The sequence below is a fragment of the Mobula birostris genome, chromosome 6 (assembly GCF_030028105.1).
Source record: "Mobula birostris isolate sMobBir1 chromosome 6, sMobBir1.hap1, whole genome shotgun sequence".
Taxonomy (NCBI): domain Eukaryota; kingdom Metazoa; phylum Chordata; class Chondrichthyes; order Myliobatiformes; family Myliobatidae; genus Mobula; species Mobula birostris.
Window position 1 is genome coordinate 187,644,955 of NC_092375.1, and position 18,952 is coordinate 187,663,906.

An 18,952-nucleotide genomic window follows, 5' to 3' on the forward strand; every position below is an offset into this window, starting at 1 on the left:
GGCAGAGGTTGATAGATTCTTGATTGATCAGGGCATGAAAGGATATGGGGAGAAGGCAGATGACTGGGGCTGAGAGGAAAATTGGATTAGCCATGATGAAATGGCGGAGAAAACTCAACAGGCCAAATGGCCTAATTCTGCTCCTCTATCTTAAGGACTGGGAAAACTGCAAATGTCACTACACTCTTTAAGAAGAGTGGTAGGTAAAAGAAAGGAAATTATAGGCCAGTTAGCCTGACATCAGTGATTGGGAAGATGTTGGAGTCTGCTATTAAGACTGTGGTTTTGGGGTAGTTGGAGGCACAAGATAAAATAGGCCAAAGTCAGCATGGTTTCCTTAAGGCGATATCTTGCCTGAAAACATCTGTTGGAATTACAGGCAGGATAGACAAAAGAGAGTTAGTGGATTTTGTTCACTTGGATTTTACAAGGTGCCGCACATGAGGCTGCTAAACAAGATACAGGCCCATGGTGTTACTGGAATGATACTAGCATGGATAGAATCAGAGTCAGAATCAGGTTTAATATCACTGGCATATGTTGTGAAGTTTATTAACTTTGTGGAAGCAGAACAATGCAATACATCATAACATAAAAAAAGTAAATAAGTCAATTACAGTAAGTATATAATGTATATTAAATAGTTAAAATTAAAATAATGCAAAAACAGAATAATATTTTTAAAAAAGTGAGGTGGTGTTCAAGGGTTCAATGTCCATTTAGGAATCGGATGGCAGAGGGGAAGAAGCTGTTCCTGAATCACTGAGTGTGTGCCTTCAGGCTTCTGTACCTCCCTCCTGATGGTAACAATGAGGAGAGGGCATGTCCTGGGTGATGGGAGTCCTTAATAAAGGATGCCATCTTTCTGAGGCATTACTCCTTGAAGATATCTTAGATACTACAGACTAGTACCCAAATTGGAGCTAACTAATTTAACAACTTTCTGTCGCAAACACGAGGAATTCTGCAGATGCTGGAAATTCAAGCAACACACATCAAAGTTGTTGGTGAACGCAGCAGGCCAGGCGGCATCTCTAGGAAGAGGTACAGTCGACGTTTCAGGCCGAGACCCTTCGTCAGGGCTCTCGGCCTGAAAAGTCGACTGTACCTCTTCCTAGAGATGCCGCCTGGCCTGCTGCGTTCACCAACAACTTTGATGTGTGTAACAACTTTCTGTAGCGACTTTTGATTCTGTGCAGTAGCCTGGCCTCCCCCTCATATCAGACAGTGATGCAGTCAGTCAGAATGCCCTCCATGGTACATCTGTAGAGGTTTTTCAGTGTTTTAGGTGATAAATCAGATCTCCTCAAACTCCGAATGAAGTATAGCCTTCTTTATAGCTGCATCAGTATCTTGGGGTCAGGTTTGATCCTCAGAGATCTTGATACCCAGGAATGTGAAATTGCTCACTCTCTCCACTTCTGATTCCTCTAAGAGGATTGCTCTGTGATCCCTCGTCTTACCCTTCCTGAAGTCCATGATAATCTCTTTGGAATACTGACGTTGAGTGCAAGGTTGTTGCTGCCACACCACTCAACTAGCTGGTATATCTCATTCTTGTATGTCCTCTCTTCTCCATCTGAGACTTTACTAACAATGGTTCTATCAATAGCAAATTGACAGAAGTTTGGTTGTCTGGCAGGAGGCAAAGAGTGTGAATAAAGGGGGTATTTTCTGGTTGTTACTAATGGTGTTCCGTAGGGACCAGTGTTTGGACCGTTTCTTTTCACTTTGTATGTCAATGATTTGAATGACAGAATTGATGTGGTGAAGTTTGCAGACAATACGAAGACATGTGGAGGAGCTAGTAGTGTTGAGGAAGCAGGGCAGGATGCCCGCAGAAGCACTTAGGCAGATTAGGCGAATTGACAAAGAAGGGGCAGATTGAATATAGTGTAGGGAAGTGTATGGTTATGAATAAAGTCATAGACTATTTTCTAAACGGGGAGAAAATTCTGAATCAGAGGTACAGCGGGACTTGGGAGTCCCTGTAGGTTAACTTGCAAGTTGAGTCAGTAATAATAAGGCAAATGCAATGTTAGTATTCATTTCAAGAGGACTAAAATATAAGAGACCTTGGTTTAGTGTGAGCAGTTTTGGGTCTCTCATCTAAGAAAAGATGTGTTGGGATGGTGGAGTCCAGAGGGGGTTTACAAGAATGATCCCAAGAATGAAAGGGTATGCATACAGTAGGAGTGTTTGACGGTTCTGAGCCTGTACTCACTGGAGTTTAGGGGAATCTAATTGAAACCTATGGAACATTGAAAGGGCTAGATAGAGTGGATCGGGAGAGGATATTGGGAGATTTCTAATAGTGGGAGAGACCACCTCAGAATAGAAGGACATGCATTTAGAATAGAAATGAGGAGGAATTTCTTTACCCAGAGGGTGATTAATCTGTGGGACTTATTGCCACAGACAGGTGTGGACACCAGGTCATTTGGTATATTTAAAGCACAGGTTGATGGGTTCTTGCTTATTGTGTGTCAAATTTAGAGGGAGAAGGAAGAGAATGGGATTGAGAGGGATAATAAATCAGCCAAGATGGAATGGCACAGCAGACCTGATGGGCTGAATGGCCTAATTCTCCACCTATGTCTAATGGTCCTATTTTCCCTACTTTATTGTGGAGTCAGGAGTAGCAGAAGGCTTATTCATTGAGCAGTTCACAACCTATATATACAGTACTATCCTCATTCTTCAACAATATGAATCCTTGCAGACTCAAGGGTTACAGTGCATTTGTAAAAGTCTGTTTGGAAGGCTTCCAAATAGGAATGGAATATTTTTAAATTGAGACGGACAGAGAGTGCAAAATTATAATATTACACATTGGTTAGTCATACCGTGAAGATGCGCAGGCTAAAGTGGAGAGCTGGAATGTAGATTTCTTTTGAAAAATGAATACTGATCTCTCCAACACTTAACCTGTGGAAAAGATCAACTAGATATTTCTATTCCGAAAACATGTTGCAGAAATTTATTCTAGACATCATATTTGCCTGTGAAATATGGAGAGTTGGAATTTCAATCCAAAAGCATATAATCTTTCTCCCAATCTTTCTTTTATGCCGTGGACCAATACCACTAAGCAAGGTGTCCGTGAACCCCAGGTTGGGAATCCCTGATCTAGGATAACAATAAAGAATGCACATTAGGGTGAGGTATTCAAGACTCATGACAGGCCATTGCAAAGAAGGGGTTAAGTTCCTTAGATTTTCTTTTTTCACAGCGGAGCAAGCAGGAATAGAAATGGCTCTGAGACTTAAGGACAGGCTAGTCCAGTAACCGTGGCAACTGACTCTGTGAAGCCATGCACAATGTCTTAACATGATGCCCTGAATCTAACAATTAATCTTGACCTTTTTTGAACTTTAGCAACTTCAATAATCACTGGAAAAATGTGATGGTAAAGTCTACTTTTCATTACTTATACATTTGGTCTGTGGTTTAGAAATTAAAATAAACTCATTGGAATACTGAAATTTTATTTCCTATACCAGACAGCTGCAAAATCAATTGTCAAATGATTGAAGAGATCTAATCACATTCTTGGTTACCACAAGGTAATGCATACGTCCCCAGAGTATTGGGGCTTTCTGGTATATCTAAGCTACACTGTAATTTGATGAAATGTTAATACTTCTGTTAGATTTATATTAAATTACTATGTTATTTTGTTGGAGTTAATGCCAAAATGCTACCAAAGTTACAAACCATATCAAATAATTCAATTAGCTGTTCAAATCAAACAAAAATACTTGTTTGTTTCCTTCTACTAATCACCATTACTATTAAGCTCTTTTCATACAAAATTTTCAAACTAGTGTATCAAGCACAGACACCTGAGCCAACTTGGTTACCTCATAGTTTTGGCACTTGGCAACATCTACATAGTCATAACATTTTTCTTTGATTGGACAGTCTGAAAAGAACATGGAAATGGAAAAATGCCAGAAGTGGAAGTTCATGATTCAAAGAATCTTCCAGCAGAAGCAGAGCTGACTTAAGCGCCAAACCAGGTAAAAAGATTAAGGCGTCGAGGTCAAGGGCAAAGGACAAGCAGGTGCTCAGCTCACTACCTCATGAAGCTATACTCACCTCAACATTGAACTGACTCTACAGCTGCGACCTGCAACCATTAGCACTCGTCTCAGCACTGAACTGGATCCCTGTCTGGTATCTCACGTTCAGGGTCTCTGAGATTCATGTTCTGTGTATGATTTATTGTTGGCATGATTTGTTCTTTTTCGCACATTGGATGTTTGCCAGTTTTTGTGCTGTGGGGCTTTCCGTGGATTCTGTTCTGTTCTTTGTTTTGTGGCTGCATGCGAGACAGTGAATCTCAAAGTATAGATATACATACTTTGATACAAATGTACTATGAATTGTGTACTTTGAACGTTGAAATAGAACTGAAAACACAGCAAAGGTGAACAAAATGGAGAGTTTGCCAACTGACAATCAACTGCCAGAAGTTCCCACTGGACAAAGTACCGAGATATTATTGTGGTGTTTTTTTTGGTAGATTGGCAGTTTTATTTTTGCTATTTTTGTTAATTTTTGTAAGTTTGACTTTTGACATACCTAATAAACACCCTTTCGCTGAAGTGCTGAGCAACTCAAGCCTGTTTTCCTTCAGTCATAAGCCATGTATCTAACAATGTCTCTCCAAGTTCCAACAATTACCAAGCAAGTTCATCATTCCTTTTGTAAATTCTGAAATTTGATTGTATTTCTCATCAAGATTTCTTCCAAATTTCTTGTAATGTTCCATCTTATATGCAATTTATACTTTCCAACAAACAGCCCAATAAATTACCACATTAACATGGAAAATTATGCACAACTGAGCATAAAAGAGAAAAGTTTTTCTTTATTTATTTTTCCTTTTAAATATATGGCATATTTGCTTTAGTGTCCTACATAATAACTGAACTCTGACTAATAGTGTATAGAATTAATATTTCATCTGGAGAAGAATATATATTCTTCATTTTATTGCCCATTGGCATATGGATTAGAGAACTCTCTAGTCATTTCATATACTTTATACTTTATTGTCGCCAAACAATTGGTACTAGAACGTACAATCATCACAGCGATATTTGATTCTGTGCTTCACACTCCCTGGATTACAAATATTAAATATTAAAAATAGTTAAAATTAGTAAATATTAAAAATTTAAATTATAAATCATAAATAGAAAATAGAAAAATGCGAAGTAAGGTAGTGCAAAAAAACTGAGAGGCAGGTCTGGATATTTGGAGGGTACGGCCCAGATCTGGGTCAGGATCCGTTCAGCAGACTTATCACAGTTGGAAAGAAGAAGTTCCCAAATCTGGCCGTACGAGTCTTCAAGCTCCTGAACCTTCTCCCGGAGGGAGGAGGGACGAAAAGTCTGTTGGCTGGGTGGGTCGTGTCCTTGATTATCCTGGCAGCACTGCTCCGATAGCGAGTGGTGTAAAGTGAGTCCACGGACGGAAGATTGGTTTGTGCGCCGTGTTCACGATCTTCTGCAGCTTTCTAGCAAATGAATATTCTACCCCTCTTGTAATGATGTAACTTTTGATGTCACTGCAAATTTTGTTAATAACTGTCAACTGATGCCGAGCAGATAATCTCTGAAGAGGATTGATAATGGCTGGGGTCACCCGTCTTGTAAAGACACTGCCCAGGAGAAGGCAATGGCAAACCACTTCTGTAGAAACATTTGCCGTGAACAATCATAGTCATGGACTGCCCACGCCAAACGACAAGACACATAACAATGATAATGATGACACGTACAGAAGTCCCCTGGAGTCATCACCCTCCAAAACAGACACACCACTCTATTTAGAATGCAGCAGTAGCCAAGATGATGGCACTGACTCTGCTGAAGAGTGGGGCACAGAAAAAGAGGTGGCAGAGCAACACTAGCAGGGGCTTCCATGGTGAGGGGAATAGACAAGAACTTCTATGGCTGCAAACGGGACTCCTGGTTAGTGGGCTGCCTCTTGGGTTCAAGGGTCAGAGGTGCCTTGGAGAGGCTGCAGGGTGTACTGGAAGGGGGTAATTGTCAAGGTGCATGTAGGTACCAACGATATAGGAGAAAAGCAGGACAGGGTCCTACGAGTCAACTCTAAGAAGCTACGTGATAAATTATAAAGTTTTAAAGGTAGTAATCTCAGTGTCTGTGTCACGTACTAGGAACAGCAAAATGTCTAGGATGAATATGTGGCTTGAGTAGTGGTGCTGGAGGAAGGGTTTCAGACCTCTGGGGCATTGGGACTGGTTCTGAGGCAGGAGGAATCAGTACGGACTGGACAGTCTGCACCTGAGCAGGACCCAGATCAATGTCCAAGCAGGACTGTTTGCTATAAGCATAAGAAAGTCTGCAGATGCTGTAAGCCCAAAGCAACACATGCGAAATGCCGGAGGAACTCAGCAGGTCAGGCCACATTTCTCTGAGGCCCCTCCTGCTCTGAGTCAATCATGGATGCTGTGTCTGAGTACAAAAGCCAGGACAGTACAATATTGAGAGCAAGCCGTTTGTCCATGTAGCAAGTTCCCCTCCCCACACATGAACCCAAAGCAGTGGCAGAGACCGATACAGTTTAGTACCAGCAGTATCACAGGAGTTGCCAGTCAGCATCAAACTCAACATAGGACTGCCTGAGAGACTCCAGCTATGGATTTTTCCCTTGGGGTTTACTTCTGACTGCTACCTCTGGAGTGGGTATAGCCTCAAGACAGTGGAGATCGGAGGTCCGAGTTTTCCTTCTCCTAGATGAGCTAGCAAGACTCATCTGCCCAAAGTGACTGGTTTAAAGGCGTCAGTAATCTGCTTTTGCCCCTTCTGCTGTCAGTAGAAATGGTTCCACCTGGCTTAATAGTTATGCCACACGTGAAGGCCAGGAGCAGGACTTGGCTGTTGGAGGCTATCTGAGGTGCATGTCATAGGAGCATTTAATAGGTAGTGGGAGCTTATCCCCATTACCACCTCCAGCTGTAACAACCTTAAGGCAGCATCTATAGAAATGAATAAACAGTCGAGCAGAATGATGAATCTACTTGGAAAGTGATTAGGAATAGTAAAGGTCAAAAAGTTAGAAGATGTACCAGTTGGTAGGTTAATTGGTCATTGTAAATTGCCATGTGACTAGGCTAGGATTAAAATTGGGGATTGCTGGGTGGGAATTAAATTCGGGTCACCTGTACTGTAAAGTGTTGAGCTAACCACAATGCTACTGGGCAATGTGTTATTGTTTTACATCAAAGCACTGTGTAATGATTTGATCTGTATGAACAGTACGTAAGACAAGCTTTTCATTGTACCTCAGTGCATGTGACAATAATAAACCCATTCAATTCCAAACGTTAACAGGAATAAAGCAGAAAGAACAGGATTATAGTTAATGCTTTAAAAGAACCTGCATTGCAAAGATCATTCATTGCTGCTTTACTTCTTATTCAGAAAATGAAACTTACTATTTTTAAAATATCTCCTTCCAGCTCATATCTTGATATTCCAGATTTGTTGGCCATGTGGAGAACACCAGCAAAGGTCTTTGCTATTGGGCAATAATAATAGATTAAATAAGTACTTGTGCAAATTCAGAAGAGAAGATTAAGTTTAACTATTTGTGTAAAACCACAGTGCATAAGAATTTAGATGTAAGTTTCTGAGCTGCAACTAGAGCATGTTTACACAGTCAGATACCTTTTGGCAGGAGTTTAGACACCCACAAAAAGATTTGTTACTATTTAAATGCAGTATGTTTTTAACTTATTCTGGTGCACTGTCTCACTACCAGATGGTAGATAAATTAGGAAAGCATCTCACTTGCCTACAGTATACCTATAAACCAATATCAGCTATACTTCAGAATTAATTCATAAATTGAAAGTACTTGTGAGTATTCTGAAGATGTAAACACACTTATGGAGATGATAATTTGTATTATTCACCTGTTCCTGATCTTACTCATCTCAGTTGATCATGTGACATGCTACTCTTCCAGTGGCTTTCCATACTCAAAAGCCAGGCATGAAAATTGACCCTCTTTCAGACACCATCACTCCAAGAAGCACAATGTCAAGATCTCATATTGATTCAGAACCACACACAATCAGTAGATGGCATAATACATTAATACCTCCGCAGGCTTTGGCTTTGCCATACTCCAAGACAGATGTAACAGTAACAAAAGAAACAACTATATACAGTCTCGTACCAAAGTCTTAAGGACATACATATAGCTAGGATATCTAAAACTTTTGCACGGTACTGTGGTAATTTTATGTATTGCATGGTACAAAATAAAAACAAATTTCGTGACATATGTGAGTGATGATAAATCTGATTCTGATATGGGTCTCTATTGTGGACTGAGAGTGGGAAGGGGCAAGGAGAGCGGAATTATGGTTGGGAAAAGGGGAAGGGAGAGGAGAGGAAGCAGGAAGCCCCAGAGAGACATTCTGCAATGATCAATAAACCAATTGTTGGAATCAAGTGATCTTGCCCGGTGTCTCAGGGCTGGGTGTGTCTGCGTCCACACTTCCCCCTCACCATTCCAAGCATCCTTTGCTTCTGCCAGATTTACACTCCACTTTGACAAATACAATTCTGTATAAAAGTCTTGGGCACCATAGCTGTGTGTGTAAATATATATTTATATTTATTTATTTATGTGTTTGTGTGTATGTATGTATGTGTATATATATATATACTGGTGCCAAGCTGTATGGGTCCTAATGCCTTTCCCTCGGACAACATTGGTGTCGTGGAGAGGGGAGACTTGCAGCATGGGCAACTGCTGGTCTTCCATACAACCTTTCCCAGGCCTGTGCCCTGGAGAGTGAAGACTTTCCAGGCGCAGATCCATGGTCTCGCAAGACTAACGGTTGCCTTTGATATATATATGTATGTATGCACAGTACTGTATCTACATTTCCTTGCCATTACAAGATACTTTTAAATGACTTAAAATAATTGTGAATGAAAAAGGGGGAGAATAGAACTTAAGATGGCAGGATTCTCTGGCAAGAAGTAGCAAATGATTCTTTGTGACAAGCTGTACTGAAGTGACTGAATAAGCAGGAATGGGCATATCTTCGCAAGGAAAAATTATTCTTTGATTTTCTTTAAACTTAATTTTTTGTCAGAAAGTTATAGTTCAAGCCAATTCATGAGGTATTTGATACAATTTTATGTGCAAGTCTATTAGTTAATAAAGAGAAAACAGGTGTTTAAAATAAGTAATTCACTGAAGTTACTGAAGTAAAGATACTGATGTTAATACTATTATTTATGAAACACAGTACTGTACCTATACTATAACTTCAAGCAAAATCATCTCCAGACTCCTAGATCTAGGAGTCAACATCTCACTTTGCAACTGGACTTGACATCCTGACCAAAAAACCGTAACCAGTGAGGATAAGCAGTAAGATAACTTCCTCAATACCAGCGCCCCATGAGGCTCTGGTCCTAGTTTCCTATTCTATTCCTTCTACACTCATGAATCCATAGGCAGATTCCGCTACAACTCCATCTAGTAGTGGGTCAAACCTGAAATGATGATCAGTGGGAGTGCAGGAAGGAAGTAGAGAGCTTAGTGACATGAATAGGAGAAAATATGCAGATGCTGGAAATCCGAGCAACACACACAAAATGGTAGAGGAACTCAGCAGGCCAGGCAGCATCTATGGAAAAGAGTAAACAGTCAAAATTTCAGGCCAAAACCCTTTGGCAGGACTCGGGAATGCAGCCTGGCCTGCTGAGTTCCTCCAGCTTTTGTATGTGTTGTTTAGTGGCATGGGTCATTGACCTCAGGACTGGGTGGAGGGCGGGGATAGTGGTGCACGTGCTCCTCTTGACATCAATTCGCCAAGGTTGAGAGGGTTGAGTTTCTAGTTCCTAGAAGTGAACATTAGCAGTCACATTCACATGACAGCTAAGAAACCTCACTGGCACCCCTACTTGTTCAGGAGGCTAACGAAATATGGCATAATATGGCATGACCCTTTAGACCCTCACGAATTTTTATCAATGCACCAGAGAACAAATCCTTTCCAGATGCCCTACTACTTGGTGTGGCAATTGCTCAGCCTGTGACCACAGGAAACTGCAGAGAGTTATGGACACAGCTTGGCAGATCATGGGAACTACAGACTCTGCTAACATTTCTTGCTGCCTCGCTAAAGCAGTCAGCAAAATCAAAGACCCCCATCCTCCCTGGACATTCTTTTCTCCCCACTCTCATCAGGCAGAACTTACAAAAGCTTGAAAGTAAGTAACACCAGGCTCAAGGACAACTGTTATTGGACAATTGAACAGTTCAATTGACTCGTATGACAAAATGTGAAGCTTGCTAGAACCTTGCACTTTATTGTCTACGTGCACTGCACTGTCTTTGTAATTGTAATACTTTATTCTGCACTCTATACTGGTTCAATGCACTGTTGTAATGAACTGATATGTGTGAATGGTTTGCAAGACAAGTTTTTCACTGTACCTCATACACATGACAATAATAAAGCAACTTACTATTTTTTGAAATTAAAAGAATAAAACTGCATTGTTATGGGAAGTGTTGGAAGAAGGAATAATGATCGTATGATAGATGGTACTATTTATGAAGGTATTTTTCCCCACTTGCCACCTCTAAATCGTATAGTTTCAAAGATTCAAAGTGCAATTATTATCGAGGTATCCATGTATAAATTATACAACTTTGTCTGCTTACAAGCAGCCACAAAGCAAAAAAAAACCCAAAGAACCCAATTAAAAAATGAAAACCAACAAAAAAAGATCAACAGCAAAGAAAGAGAAAAAGCACAAATCATGCGAACAAAAGAAGTGAGCAACAGCATTCCGAACCAGAGACAGTGCTTTGATATAAACTGTCAAGCTGGATTCTAAGAAAAGTGGTTGAGACGGGTGACAATAATGGATGTCCATGAAGATAACAAATTTCAGTTTGTATATTATCAAAATTCTCTGATATTAAATGAAGCTTTGAACCTTTGAACATTTGAATAAGCACAAGGATAGGAGGGGTTATTGAACAGGATATATAATTTGATAGTTAACATAGTTTAATACAGTTTAATATTCACCTTGAATATTATGCCTTGTTCCAACTAACAAGAAACAGGTTATATTTAAATATTGTAACCTATGCTGAGATTAAAATTGGGATTTGGGTTTAAAGAAATCACCTGGAGAGCTGTGATGTTCTCATGTTTTTAAGAACATGCAGAGAGGTAATTTTGTATAACTAAATAGTGCAGTTGATGGTATTAGAAAGGAATTCAATACTGTTTTAATTCAAACTATAGGAATTTGTCATTTAGACCATCAGGAAGTTCTTTCTGCAGAGATTAGCTGATTCTTGCAAGTAATTTGTGAGAAGCGTAAACAAAGAAATGTTTTAGGAAATTTTCTGGAATCTGAGAGGTGACTAAGATAGGGTATTTGAGACATGGTGGCTGAATAGAAACCTGTCATAGTGTTATGGAGTAATACAAAATGTTAACAAATCCTTCAGCCCAACCTGTCCATGGTGCCTACCAAGCTAGTCCTATTCACACGTAATGAAAGCTTTGAAACCATCACAAATAAATACTTTTTGCATTTGCCCCACATACTTCTTAACCTCTCCTATCCTTGTGTTTATTCAAAGGTTCATTTAGTATCAGAGAATTTACACAGTATACACCCTGAAATTCATAATCTTCACAGACATCCATTATTGTCACCTGTCTCAACCATTTCTCCCCAGAATCCAGCTTGTCAGTCTACATTAAAGCACTGTCTATGGAAAGGCAGATGTTTGCTACTAATCAGTATATTGCAGGAGGAGAAATGGGTTTGAAAAATGTATAGGGTTTGAAGATTGTGCAGAAGAACCTTGGATGGGTGTGGAACTAAAGGCAAGTAAATGTAGTAATCCGTGGGGCAAATAATGCTAAGATTTAAAAAGAAATATCAAGCTGGGGCTGGATGGAAGGTGGCCCAGTGAAAGCAGATGGGATACCTGCTGCATGTGGTAGCACAGCACCAAGAACTGCTTTCCCTAGGATCCCCTGCTAAAAGTTTCATTTTCACACAAGGGTGTTTCTGGATGGAAAACTTGCCACAGAACTGGTCACTCTAGGATAAAGTTGTTTAGCCACAGGGTGGTAGATCTGTGGAATTCATTGCCATAGGCAGCTGTAGAGGCCAGGTCATTGGGAGTATTTAAGATGAAGATTGATAGGTTCTTGATTAGTTGGGGCAGGGAAGGTTACAGGGAGAAGGTAGGATAATGGGTTGAGACAGAAATCGATCAGCCATGATGAAATAGAGGAACAGACTAGATGGGCAAAATAGCCTAATTCTGCTCCTATGTCTTATGGTCTTATGGTCAAATGGTTATTAGCTTCCTTCGTCACAAGTCAAATTTCAGTTGCACAGTGCTAAATATGGAGATGTATTATAGATCTGGGGCATATAATTGAGGTATCTATCAGAGGAAACCTTTGAAGCTGTCACAAGTAAACATTCTTGTATTAAGTTTCAAGATGTCTTGCATGAGGGATGGTTTTAACCTATATTCTACAAAATTAGTTTACCTACAACAGCTGAACAAATTTCAAAAGTTAAGGCTAGTCAAAACATTGCATCTCAAGAACAACAAATCATCTTCTTACCCAAAATGCATCCTGTTCCCTTTTCAAAGTAATACCCTGGCTGACACTTGCAGGAGAAAGACCCCAAATTATTAACACATTTTGCAGGAGACGGACATGGATTTGAAAGGCATTCATCCACATCTGCTTAAAAAAGGAACTAGTTACTAAATTAAAACAGGTTTCAGAATTAAAGGAAAGCATCTAATGAAATAAAGTCATTGGTAATAATGTAAAAATAACGTAAAATAAAGCTAATACAGACTGATTATTTACAGTATGTAATTAACTAAACATTCCTAAATTTATCCACTGAACGGTAGTTTGATTTTCATCCTTCCCGCTACGTGGATATGAAAGAGATTGCTCTCTTTCCCCCATTGCTGTCTGATTTCCATGACTATGGCTGAATTGGGACCATTGATAGGTGAACTAAACCAATCAGTGAGCAATGAAATTAACTGTATTACAATACAGCGCAGTACAGTAGCGTAGTGGTCACCACAACACTTTACAGTACCAGAAACCCAGGTTCAATTACCGCTACTGCCTGTAAGGAGTTTGTACGGTCTCCCCGTGACCCAGTGGGTTTCCTCTGGGTGTTCCGGTTTTCTGACAGGTTGTAAATTGTTCCATGATAAGGCGAGGGTTAAATCGGGAATTGCTGGGCGTGCAGCTCGAAGGGCTGTAAGGGCCTATTCCGCGTTGTATCTCAATCAATAAATAAATGGAGGAGGGTAAGGTACAATGGAGAATCAAAAAATATAAGGTTTTATAAATTGACTATTTTATATTAAAAGTATATAGTCATCAAAAACACCACATTTTGCTTCCCAATTAATCTAGCAAGTATTTCAAAATAATAATTTTATTTGAGGAAAATGTAGTAACATAAATGGCATGAAATCTCAGTAAAATTTTATCCGTTTACATATATCTTGTATCACTGTATGAATAATTGATAGAAATCATGTGTTACCTTTGCTGCAATTCATCCCTTGCCAGCTTGGTGGGCATAGACATTTTTTTCTGCTATTACGGTCATTGATACAAGTACCTCCATTAAGACATGGATTTGAGATGCAGGCATTCTCCGCTTGAAAGTAAGTACACAATTTATTAACAGCTATTCCAAATGACTAACACTGGGCCGTCAGTTTCAGGCTTTATATTCTAAAGGCTGCGTTGTCTTGGAGCTGTTCACTCTCTGCATACCAACAGATCTGTCAGATCTGTCATCGAGCCATGGATTTCTTCTGTTGGCATGACTTCTCTTCTGATATAATATCATGTCTGAATGAATGACTTGGCGATCATGGTCTTTCCACAATGTGACTGTTCTTGGCAATTTTTCCTACAGAAGTAGCTTGCCATTGCCTTTTCTGGGGGCAGTGTCTTTACAAGAAAGGTGACCCCAGCTATTATCAATACTCTTCTGAGATTGTCTGCCTGGAGTCAATGGTTGCATAACCAGGATGTGATGTGCACCAGCTGCTCACACGGCTATCTACCACCCGCTCCCATGGCTTCATGTGACCCTGATCGGGGGGCTAAGCAGGTGCTACACCATGTCCAAGGGTGACCTGCAGACTAGTGGAGGGAAGGAGTGCCTTTCACCTCCTTTAGTAGAGACGTATCTCCACCCTGCCACCCAGATACGACATACCTGTTTAATCGACATTTCCTAAATGTAACACCGGCCCATTATCAATTCTTCATTAAAACAGGAGAGTGCACTTTAAACATGTTACTCAGTGGAAGATCACCATATTGTCTGCCTGGCAATGGAAGCAAGAGTGAATATTGAGCAATATACTGAAAAGTAAATGCAATGTCTGGATCAGCATTGAATTTAAAGGGGAGAATGTGAAGTGAGTTCATAGATTGGAATTCTATGTTTGGATCAGCAACACTCCTTTCTGGAGTCAGTTGTATTATGCTTGGCAGCTTAGAGTAAGATTGAAGCTACACTGTGAATATCATTATCATCCCCAGAGCAAACCCCCTTCAAACAATGAAGTTGGAAAAAGGCTTCATCTTTAAAAACTCTACAGCATTACAGCAGGAGGAGGTGCAAACTCAATTGTATTAACTTGCAAGAATCAAATAATCATCATACTGTGGGGCGGTACGGTATCGTGTTAGCTAGCACAACGCTTTACAGTACCAGTGACCTGGGTTCAATTCCCGCTGCGGCTTGTAAACAGTATGTACGCTCTCCCTGTGTCCGTGTGGTTTTCCTTCCAGTGCTCTGGTTTCCTTCCATGGTCTGGAGACAAACTAGTTGGTCATCGTAAATTTTCCGGTGATTAGGTCGGGATTAGATCAAAGGGATCGCTGGGTGACATGGCTCAAAGGGCTGGAAGGGCCTCTTCCATGCTGCATCTCAATCACTCAATCAATAAATAAATTCCAATCTAGAGTGCATTACCAAAGCAAAATATTGCTCTCACATATACATTACCAATTTTACATGGTATGCATTATGTTGTGAACAGTATGGCTTTCAATATTGTAGCTGCAGCACTTGTTCAGCATTATTTCAATAGTGTTTTTGGATATAATTCAAACTTTTACCTTCCAAAATCTATCATTCCCCAAAACCTGACACTGCCTTCTCTTCACTTCCTCATCGGAATGTAATATTTTTGTGACATCATTTTGAAGCATGGCATCAGTTGATGACATTCAAGTCCATCTAAAGCTAACCATGACTAATTCTCTCTAGGTTGTCTGACTAATCAGGTCAAATCCTGGAAATGAAGGGAATTGCTTCAACTTAACCATCTCAACATAGTTGCTAATTTGTTTGATTTCCACCAATAATCTACAGGTGAATTATCAGCATAATGTGTGTGCCATATGACATGGGTGATCATGGTGTCATGACCATGATTGTCCTTGGCAAATTTTCTGCAGAAGTGCCTTGCCATTACCCTCTTCTGGGCAGTTTCTTTACAAGATGGGTGACCCCAACCATTATCAATAATCTTCAGACATTGTTTGCCTGTCATCAGTGGTCATGAACCAGTCTCCTCACACAGTGCCATTTCTACCACTAGCTCTTCTCCAACATACAGCCCACCAGACTTTCCATATTGGCAGCACTCAAACTGATGATGGAAAGGACATAATCTTGGGACTCATCAGCCATGCACTACCCTTTGGGCTTTATGCACAATAGAATTTCTATGCCATGAAGCCACCAGAAAATTGGCGGAGGACCATCATGCACAGTGCCAATTTCATATGTAGAAGAAATCTTAAGCCATCACGCTTTATTAAACAGGAAACACGAACTTCTGCCCTTGCTCAAGCACTACAAACAATGCAATAAAGTTTGATCATTCCAAACCTCAGGGGAACTAAATTCCTTACTTTACAAATTAAATACTAATTGTTATATCATTTTTTCAATTAAACTTGGAACATGATTTTGCAAAACATTTTAGCATAAGAATAATAATTCTTTTCCTCATGAATAGGTGTGGTGCACAAACTCGAGAGGAAATCCGAGTTTTTATAAGAGTCATGCAGAGCATTAAGCACGAGAAAGTCTCAAGTACAAAAACATTACTAACTTAAAACAATCAAAGTGAGATTCTTTAGTTAAGGTGTTTTTGTCTCAACTTGGAACTTATGATGTACTTGTACACAAAATGTATACAAGGACACAGCTTGTAGAAACATAGAAACATAGAAAATAGGTGCAGGAGTAGGCCATTCGGCCCTTCGAGCCTGCACCGCCATTTATTATGATCATGGCTGATCATCCAACTCAGAACCCCGCCCCAGCCTTCCCTCCATACCCCCTGACCTCCCGTAGCCACAAGGGCCATATCTAACTCCCTCTTAAATATAGCCAATGAACTGGCCTCAACTGTTTCCTGTGGCAGAGAATTCCACAGATTCACCACTCTCTGTGTGAAGAAGTTTTTCCTAATTTCGGTTCTAAAAGGCTTCCCCTCTATCCTCAAACTGTGGCCCCTCGTTCTGGACTTCCCCAACATCGGGAACAATCTTCCTGCATCTAGCCTGTCCAATCCCTTTAGGATCTTATACGTTTCAATCAGATCCCCCCTCAATCTTCTAAATTCCAACGAGTACAAGCCCAGTTCATTCAGTCTTTCTTCATATGAAAGTCCTGCCATCCCAGGAATCAATCTGGTGAACCTTCTTTGTACTCCCTCTATGGCAAGGATGTCTTTCCTCAGATTAGGGGACCAAAACTGCACACAATACTCCAGGTGTGGTCTCACCAAGGCCTTGTACAACTGCAGTTGTACCTCCCTGCTTCTGTACTCGAATCCTCTCGCTATAAATGCCAGCATACCATTCGCCTTTTTCACCGCCTGCTGTACCTGCATGCCCACTTTCAATGACTGGTGTATAATGACACCCAGGTCTCGTTGCACCTCCCCTTTTCCTAATCGGCCACCATTCAGATAATAATCTGTTTTCCTATTTTTGCCACCAAAGTGGATAACTTCACATTTATCCACATTAAATTGTATCTGCCATGAATTTGCCCACTCACCCAACCTATCCAAGTCACCCTGCATCCTCTTAGCATCCTCCTCACAGCTAACACTGCCACCCAGCTTCGTGTCATCCGCAAACTTGGAGATGCTGCATTTAATTCCCTCATCCAAGTCATTAATATATATTGTAAACAACTGGGGTCCCAGCACTGAGCCTTGCGGTACCCCACTAATCACCGCCTGCCATTCTGAAAAGGTCCCGTTTATTCCCACTCTTTGCTTCCTGTCTGCTAACCAACTCTCCACCCACACCAATACCTTACGCCCAATACCTTGTGCTTTAAGTTTGCACACTAATCTCCTGTGTGGGACCTTGTCAAAAGCCTTTTGAAAATCCAAATATACCACATCCACTGGTTCTCCCCTATCCACTCTACTAGTTACATCCTCAAAAAATTCGTCAGACATGATTTTCCTTTCACAAATCCATGCTGACTTTGTCCGATCATTTCACCGCTTTCCAAATGTGCTGTTATCACATCCTTGATAACTGACTCCAGCAGTTTCCCCACCACCAACATTAGGCTAACTGGTCTATAATTCCCCGGTTTCTCTCTCCCTCCTTTTTTAAAAAGTGGAGTTACATTAGCCACCCTCCAATCCTCAGGAACTAATCCAGAATCTAACGAGTTTTGAAAAATTATCACTAATGCATCCACTATTTCTTGGGCTACTTCCTTAAGCACTCTAGGATGCAGACCATCTGGCCCTGGGGATTTATCTGCCTTCAATCCCTTCAATTTACCTAACACCACTTCCCTACTAACATGTATTTCGCTCAGTTCCTCCATCTCACTAGACCCTCTGTCCCCTACTATTTCTGGAAGATTATTTATGTCCTCCTTAGTGAAGACAGGACCAAAGTAATTATTCAATTGGTCTGCCATGTCCTTGCTTCCCATAATCAATTCACCTGTTTCTGTCTGCAGGGGACCTACATTTGTCTTTACCAGTCTTTTCCTTTTTACATATCTATAAAAGCTTTTACAGTCCGTTTTTATGTTCCCTGCCAGTTTTCTCTCATAATCTTTTTTTCCCTTCCTAATTAAGCCCTTTGTCCTCCTCTGCTGAACTCTGAATTTCTCCCAGTCCTCAGGTGAGTCACTTTCTCTGGCTAATTTGTATGCTTCTTCTTTGGAATTGATACTATCCCTAATAAGTTTGAGAGCAGACTACAAATGCTGGAAGAACTCAGCAGGTCAAGGAGCATCTGCAAAGGGCAAAGGGATGGACAATATTCTGGATCATGAACCTGCGATCCTCACTTCTGGTGCTGTCTATGTAGAGTTTGCACACACTCCATGTGAACATGTGTATTTCCCCAGGATTTCCTTCCACATCCCAAGGGTGTGTAATTAGTTGGATAATTGGCCACTGGAAATTCCCCTTGGCATTCAGGTGAGTGCCAGAATCAGGGGAGTTCATGGAAATGTGAGAGAATAAATTGAATTCAGTATCAATTGGAGTTTGGTGGTTAACATGGACCATTTGGAGAAGAGGTCAGGTTTGCTTGCCCTACCTCTCTCTCAAAAAAAGCAATAGTTTTCATAAAACAAGGGACTCTGCAGACACTGGAAATCTTGAGCAATTAAGATACAGTGTGGAACAGACCCTTCTGGCCATATGAGCTAAGTCACCCAGCAACCCTCTACTTAACCCTAACCTAATCACAGGACAATTTACGATGACCAATTGCAGGTTGTCAAACATCAACTATTTATCCTCCTCCATGTTTTTGCAGAGTGCTATG

General features: G+C 40.6%; 1 protein-coding gene across 1 annotated transcript in view; it reads right to left on the reverse strand.

Annotated features, from left to right (window-relative positions):
• heg1 (heart development protein with EGF-like domains 1) overlaps nt 1–18,952 on the reverse strand; it is a 69,281-nt gene that overhangs the window by 40,203 nt on the left and 10,126 nt on the right. Inside the window, exons 2-4 of the mRNA XM_072262083.1 lie at nt 13,641–13,757; nt 12,683–12,805; nt 7,475–7,557 (exon numbers count right to left, since the gene is read on the reverse strand). Coding sequence (XP_072118184.1) covers nt 7,475–7,557; nt 12,683–12,805; nt 13,641–13,757 — 323 coding nt within the window. The remainder of the gene's footprint in view (nt 1–7,474; nt 7,558–12,682; nt 12,806–13,640; nt 13,758–18,952) is intronic.